Source organism: Aptenodytes forsteri, unplaced genomic scaffold, assembly GCF_000699145.1.
Source record: "Aptenodytes forsteri isolate BGI_AS27 unplaced genomic scaffold, ASM69914v1 Scaffold160, whole genome shotgun sequence".
Taxonomy (NCBI): domain Eukaryota; kingdom Metazoa; phylum Chordata; class Aves; order Sphenisciformes; family Spheniscidae; genus Aptenodytes; species Aptenodytes forsteri.
The window spans coordinates 155,924-163,417 of NW_008794882.1; the positions used below are offsets into that span (position 1 = coordinate 155,924).

The following is a 7,494-nucleotide window of genomic DNA, read 5'->3' on the forward strand; positions in this document are numbered from 1 at the left end:
TGAGTCTTACCCCTACTTAGGACTGAACAAGCCACATTTATTTATTAGAAAATTAAAGATAAGTCCTGGCCTTATCTGGCATTTCTGACTAAAGGAGCCTTCTTCATGGGAAGGGATCTATTAGTCTCATTTGTTTTTTGCAGTGGTTATTGTACTTCTGTTTATAAAACGACCAGTGTGTACTTCTACGTACTTCAAGGGTAATGGTCACAGTCTCCTAAACCAGAGTTGCAACCCATTGAGGGATCTATAGTCTGGAGAAGACTTGCCTTTGATCTCAAATTTTCCCTTCACAGAATTCTACTTACTCAGAAACACCTGATAAGGTCCAAGAGGACCCTCCTACTGCTTGTCACTTGTCTTTGCTGGTCTTTTCCTCACCTGTCTTCCCCGTGACCCCTCCTATCACATTCAGGGAAGAAGAGTTGGGATGACCTGCTCAAAGCATCACAGAAATGAATGGGAGTAGGGGGGAAATGACACCACCACCTTCCTTTCCACTAGAGAGCAAATCCCCTTTAACTGCTTCATTCCTTCAATCCCTCTAGCTGCACTAACTCAGTTTCAGGTGTTTGTCGTTTTTCTTTGTCCTGGACTGAGGCTAAATTATGTTGTTTGATGATGTTCCCTTCTACATAGGCTAAAGAACAGCACATCAAGATCAGAAGTGATTGTAAAATATGTGAATCTTGGCCAGTTACATGGATTATATATAGCTGGTTTTCTGCAAATCAGGTCTCTAATTTGGTATCATGTCATACAAGCGTCAATAAAAAGAGAAGTGCTATATTGCAGGTATACAAGTCTTCTGTCATGACAAGGACCAAAATACCTCAAATCTTTCTCTCACATCAACATACAGCCCAGGAAATATGAATTTTTCAAAAACAATCATTTTGCAAATCATAAAACTTATTATCAGCAAGATGGTATTGGTTCTTACCCCAAGATGCAAGACATTGATAGACAAAGGTTCTGAAAGATTTATGCCTCAACAGAATGCAACACCTCATAAATAAGGATCTAAAACTGTAACTGCTCTGGGGATTTCAGCTGCAATACAGTTTCAACAATGCTAACTTCTTGAATGGGTAAGTGAAGACACCAGGCAGGCTGGTGAGGCTCACCTATGTTAGAAAAATGAACGGGATGCACTGACCGTGACTCTACTTGCGAAGAGTATGGGTTCTTACCCAGGGCATCCAGACTGACGCATAAACAAGATCAGCCTTAGCTATGGCATGTGATCTTTAAACTACAAAACCACCACTGGGAGGGTGTGTTCAGCCTACCCACCAGAAAAAGTGGCACTATAGCAACCTAGGGCAGATAGACACAGCTTAGCAAGAAGGAACTGCAGGCCACTTACAGAGTTCTGGATATTGAAGCACAGCTCAGGTTGCTGGAAGGGGTTAGGGCTGTCCCCGTCCTCCGAATTATGTGAGGCAGCATTTTGTCGCACTCGGGAAAGAGGCTGAATGACGCCTGGCTTGGTCTGCTTACATCAATACCACACAACAGGGGGAGAGGCAGAGGAAGGGGCGGGGGGGAGACAGAGAGAGAGAGAGAGAGAGAGAGAGAGAGAGAGAGAGAGAGAGAGAGAGAGAGAGAGAGAGAGAGAGAGAGAGAGAGAGAGAGAGAGAGAGAGAGAGAGAGAGAGAAGAGAAATGAGCAGTTAGGGCAGCAAGACATCTCTGCCATGCAAGTGAATAAGACAAATCCATGCCCCTGAGCTCAATTCCTCAGCTGTGCTGCTGACTCCAGCTGCCAGACTGGGAGGGAGAGCTACCGAAGCAAACAACAGACAATGCCTCTGGTGCGAGTATTTTGGACAGGCAAAGAGATTCAGACAAGTCAGGGTCATGACAGGACCAGTGGGTTACAGAGAAGGCCAGGACACAAGGAAGAATCTGCCATACAAGTAGCAGCTGCAAGGGTCAGAAGGGTATGGCATGAGTATCTTAAAGCTTGGAGAATGGAAGCATCACGAATGGAAGATGCAGTAGGGAAACATCAGCCAGGAATGGGCATTGGCAAAAGCTGGGAATGAAAATGAACTGAGACCCAGCTAGGGCTCCAATTAGGCATGCAGACATAAGAGCAGAGACAAGAGTCTGAGATTTGATCTAGATGTCATCACCATTGGATGCTGTGTGGAAGTGAACAAAACATCTAACACTAAATAGAGTAGAAGCAGGGATTGAGTAAACCAGCAAAAACTACATGAGTGAAAGTTGCAAGGGTAAACAGGAATAAAAGCTGCAAAAACACTTGCATCAAGTTTTCAAATTGACAATATTTAAGACTTAGTGCATTTGTACAAACTTGAGGTATAGTGGAGGACTGAAGAAGACAGAATAAGAGCCAACAGTGAGACTTGCAGGGCTGGAAGTGAGCACACATGAAAGGAAGAGGCAAGCTCTACGTGCTGGAGAATGCATAGGGACATTACAATAAGGCCTCATGGCAGATGTACTTACTGATTTACTGTCATCCTGTGATGTAATGAAGTTAATGGAAGCCTGAAAACAGAAATACAGGTGTAAATTTGGAGGCCATACAGGAAACCTTTAGTTTACCCGGCTCCATACAAAAAGAAATACAAAACTCCCAACCTCAACCCTTGCCCTGCCCAGCTACCTGCTCTGTACAGGGAAAAGCCCCCAGATCCCATACTAACCCCCACCATACCTTCTTCTTCATGTGGGGAGCAGTCCACAGCCCACCCACAAGAGCTTCTCCCAGTTCCTCTGCTATGTGAGAAGGCACTCACAACACTCTCTGCACATCTCCAGGCACTGATCCCCACCCTCCCCCTCTCCACTCCAGCTCAGCTGGTCCTGGCCCTTGTTTACATCCCCTGCCCTCTGCACTTGCTACTGAGCTTGAGCAAAGCCATCAGCACCACAGCTTCACTGCCAGGAAGCGTTCACAGATGCCATTTCAGCAGTGGCTAGCAGGGAACAGCCTCTTGTGACTTGGCCTGCTGCCCTGGGCACTGCTCTCTGCAGCAAGCCCTCAGTGTGCACCAAGCCCAAGAGCTGGGGAACGCAGAGCCGGAGGAAGGGGCGAAGAGCAGCGGTGCCAGGTGAGAGCAGCACGGAGCAGCAGCGCACACTGCACACCAACAGGCACTTACAAAGCGGGTCTCCCTGCCTGAGAGGTGAGCAGGCCGAGGGGCTGCAGGCATCTGGAGAGGGGCAACGCCAGGGAGGATCATCAGGGGAGAGAATGGGAGAGAAAATGAAGAGACCGGGTTTTCCGCATGAGAGACTGAGACAAGCACCTTTCCCAGCACAGACTGCAGTTACCCAGAACTGTCAGTGTCCCCATGCAGCTCCTTGCTGCCTGCCATGGAGAAAGCCCCTCTGCCCTCCTTGGCACGCACACACAGACCCACCACAAACACCTCCTTCCTCCCCCACCAGAAGCTTGCAGAACTCAAGGCCAGGCAAGACCATCATGATGCCAGCCTCAGGACAAAGGATTCAACTCCCCTCAGTAATTCTCCGAGAGCTCTGAAATAAGCCTATAAATTCTGGCTGGACTAAAAGATTTCAAAACCAAAGAATTTACATTAAAAATACATGGTGGCAGAGAATTAGAGATGCAATTCCTTGAAACTCCTACTCCAGAGCAACAACCTGAAGGTCAAGTCTTCTGAATCCCCAGAAAATGTACAAGCCACAAGGCTAGTGATTGCCCTGTGTCCTTCAGTATTACCTGTTGGACCTGTTCCATTTTGTATAACATTCATTATCCAGAGAGAACTAAATCTACCAGATACAGCCTTACCTGACATGCAGGAGACTGCTGCGGAAGGCTCTGATCCAAAAAGTATTAAATCATGTAAATATGACAGAAAGCTCATGTACAGAATGCAAGGTTGAGAACGCCACTAGTAAGACTAATGGCTCAGCATTGAGACACCAAGGCATCTTCAAGAACAACTGCCAGAGTCACTAATTCATAACAGCCATAGACCAAGTAAGGAAAAAAGGCTACCAAAATGATACACAGACTAGATCTCAGAAATGAAAGCAGTGAGCAAACCTGCTGAAGACCTTAAAAGGCTAAAATAAAGGACAAAGTCATGAAATTGGCTATAAATGCTTTAAGAAATTAATAGAATCTCTCATGGCATACCCATCTCTGAACAGAGAGATAAAAGAGAAAAACAAGAAAAAAGCTGCATAGATTATTCAATATGTTGCTCAAGCTACACAGAATTCATGATAAAAAAACCTGAAGTGATAGACTAGACTACAAATTACAGCAAGTGCTACATAACAGGGAATTTGAGACATCCAACTTAAAATTGGAAAGGCAGATGCCTGCATCTGGGGTGCTCTTAACTCCATAGAATGCATTAGCGAGACCTTGTTTATTCTTCTCAGAGCCCACAGAGGAGAGAGTGAACAGTTTCACCTGGAAAGTTTCCACTGTCAGAGCAGTGACTGCTATGAGAAGACGAAGCGGTCATTGTTGCCACAGGAATTAGACAATGACAAACCACTGGACTCTAAAGACAAACAATTTATCATTGAGCAAGCTCATCCTGAGTTAGAAGAGCAGATGGCATTATAGCCAGAGGGTTGCTAGTGGCAAGGACATTGGCACTGAGCCTCCAATGCCAAAACACTGATAAACAAAAACATCAGGGGTACTATGAAAATTGTCTATGACAAATTGGAAAAGGGACATTCCATCCAAATACAAGTTTTTTAAAAAAAAAAAAAAATCACAATGACAGTAGTCAAATACTGGAGCTGGCATCTAGAAAGATGTAGACTTTCCATCTCTAGAGGTGTTCAAAATTTAACTGGACATGGCCTTGAGTAACCTGATCTAATTGGACGCGCTCAGAGTGTGATCTTAGACCAGATCTTCCATCCTAAATCATTCTATGAGCAGCTACATGGCCACCCTTTGGGATTTGGGCTTCTTTTTCAACTGAGAGCTGAGGATCTTTAAAGACAGAGCAAATTAATATATAGATCTCTTTCTATTGTAGAATGAGGAGCATCACCCCCACCCCATTCCTTCTAGATAGAAAGAACCCAATCTTAAAAGAAAATTTGCACTTGTGGTAAAAGGAAAACTTACAAACAGCCCAAAATAAACCTCCAATCAGTATGCAACTGCTGTCAGAAAAGCAAATAAGTAAACATACGCAGCTGGAACAGAAAGCATTGAAACAGTATTACTAAAATGAATAGTATCTTCTTCTAATCTTACTGTGTCCCTGCTGGTCACTCAATTTCAAAGGATCTAAGAACTGAGGGAGATGCAAGATAGGCAATAGAAGATGGACTGAACTGTTGCTCACTACAGCTCCACTGTCCTATTCACTGCTCCCAGCCACATGGTCCTGACCCTTCTCCTGAGTCAGTATTAATTGTCACCTCACCCCAAGATGATGCAATTTATCTCACTGAGCTGAACTAACCTAGCAAAAAAGCAGACAGCTTTTGTCCAGCTTAGAGAACTGAAATGACTCAGCTAGAGATCAGGTAAGTACCAGAGCTAGTAGGACCAAATAGTTGGAGCACAGTTGCACTCCAAAAGGAACACAACAGACACAAAATGACTAAGGATAGAGTACAAAGTATAATTTTCAGTTCATTCCAGCCCCCCAATATAAAAAACAGTAACATGTAATGACTGTGAAGGGAAAATTTAAAAAAATCCATTTAAGAGTATTTAACTTCAAAAGGCTCAACTAACTTGTGAAACCTACTGCCACGGGATGAAAAGTGAAATCAAAGACTTGGCAAGATTTAAAAGAAAAGATCAGAGTTGATATGAGAAATAAGAACAGCTAGTGAGAATAGGTAATGCTTACCAAAAAAAAAAAAAAAAAAAATCAAAAGTTACAAGAAAGAAAGAAACTTCCTATTTCAGAGTGAAAGTTGGCCTCTAGCCAGAGTTTTAGAAAATCATTCCCTAAGGGTAGGCTAACCTATAATTGTCTGCTGCAGGATCCTTCAATTTTCTTCCGAACAGCTGATGTGGGTTGCTGGCAGCATCACAAACAGAACTAGGGATCTCTCTGGGAGACCGAGTAGCACTGGTTTACAGACCTAAGATGATTCTCCAAATCCTGACTTTTCCATTTCTTCTGACATACCAATTGCCAGAATTAAACAGTCTCTGCATAAGGCATTGGTGAGGCCATTCTCAAAAAAGAGAGACAACTACCATTTTGTAGTCATTCTAAGTACTCCCCTGCTCATGACCCTGTGAATTAAGTTACCCCTCAGAGTAATAACTTTCCACTGAGTTTATGACTAACTAGTTATACTCCTGGGTCTCTGAGACATTTTGAAAGAGCAGAGTTATTCCCCTAGTTCTCTAGTTGCCTCCTGTGATGGTTACCCCTCCACCTCAAAGGTATCACTCTCAAGGATGGAAATCATACTCAGCTTCCTCTGTCCTTCTGCCCTGGTGCCATCTTGCCCTGGAAGCATGCCTCCCTGCCTTTCCCCGTATTGCCTGTCCTGGGGACAGTCTCACCTGCTGATTATTAGGAGAATAGGGGGTTTCACGTCTCGAATTTCCTGTCCCAGACTCGCCTGCAGGAGCCTGAAAGAAAGAAGACAAAGCTAGATAGTTACCGTACAGCAGCAACTTCCATGCCTCTCCCTTAGCAGTGAGACCAGGAGGCAAGGGAGACCACTGACATCCAGCCCGAGGCCAACTATGGGCCACCTCACCATGAGAGAGCAGAGTTAGCATTGGGCCCAACAGCAGCTGTCACATGGCAGAAACTTGCAAAAAGTGCTAGAAACAGCAAGGGAATGACATTAAACATTGGAACTGAGATCATATCCAAACGCCCTGCAAGGCCAACTGAATCAGGTTAAAGCCTTCTGCCTTGTAAGACATCCCCAGGAATCCTTTCCCCCTAACTTCTCTTTAGCCCTCAACAGACTGGGCCACAGTCTAAGCAAACCTCCTGTTGTATAGACACTGAGCAAAAAAAGCCACTCCCAAGTGAAAGGAGACAAGATTCATGCCCAGCCACATCCATTGCTGTTGACCTACTGGTAAGACCTTTATAAATAGCCCAGAGCATAGGAAAGACAGGGCCTTCCAAAGGGACCTACAGAATCATAGAATGGTTTGGGTTGGAAGGGACCTTAAAGATCATCTAGTTCCAACCCCCCTGCCACAGGCAGGGACACCTTCCACTAGACCAGGTTGCTCAAAGCCCCATCCAACCTGGCCTTGAACACTTCCAGGGGTGGGGCATCCACAACTTCTCTGGGCAACCTGTGCCAGTGCCTCACCGCCCTCATAGTGAAGAAGTTCTTCCTTATATCTAATCTAAATCTACCCTCTTTCAGTTTAAAGCCGTTACCCCTTGTCCTATCACTACATGCCTTTGTAAAAAGTCCCTCTCCAGCTTTCTTGTAGGCCCCTTCAGGTACTGGAAGGCTGCTATAAGGTCTCCCCGGAGCCTTCTCTTCTCCAGGCTGAACAACCCCAACT

General features: G+C 44.9%; 1 protein-coding gene across 5 annotated transcripts in view; it reads right to left on the reverse strand.

Annotated features, from left to right (window-relative positions):
* SCRIB (scribbled planar cell polarity protein) overlaps positions 1 to 7,494 on the reverse strand; it is a 98,633-nt gene that overhangs the window by 25,221 nt on the left and 65,918 nt on the right. For all 5 annotated transcript variants that reach the window (XM_019470860.1, XM_019470859.1, XM_019470857.1 and 2 more), the window contains exons 30-33: positions 6,517 to 6,585; positions 3,140 to 3,190; positions 2,481 to 2,522; positions 1,370 to 1,498 (exon numbers count right to left, since the gene is read on the reverse strand). In XM_019470860.1, the coding sequence (XP_019326405.1) occupies positions 1,370 to 1,498; positions 2,481 to 2,522; positions 3,140 to 3,190; positions 6,517 to 6,585 (291 nt within the window). The remainder of the gene's footprint in view (positions 1 to 1,369; positions 1,499 to 2,480; positions 2,523 to 3,139; positions 3,191 to 6,516; positions 6,586 to 7,494) is intronic.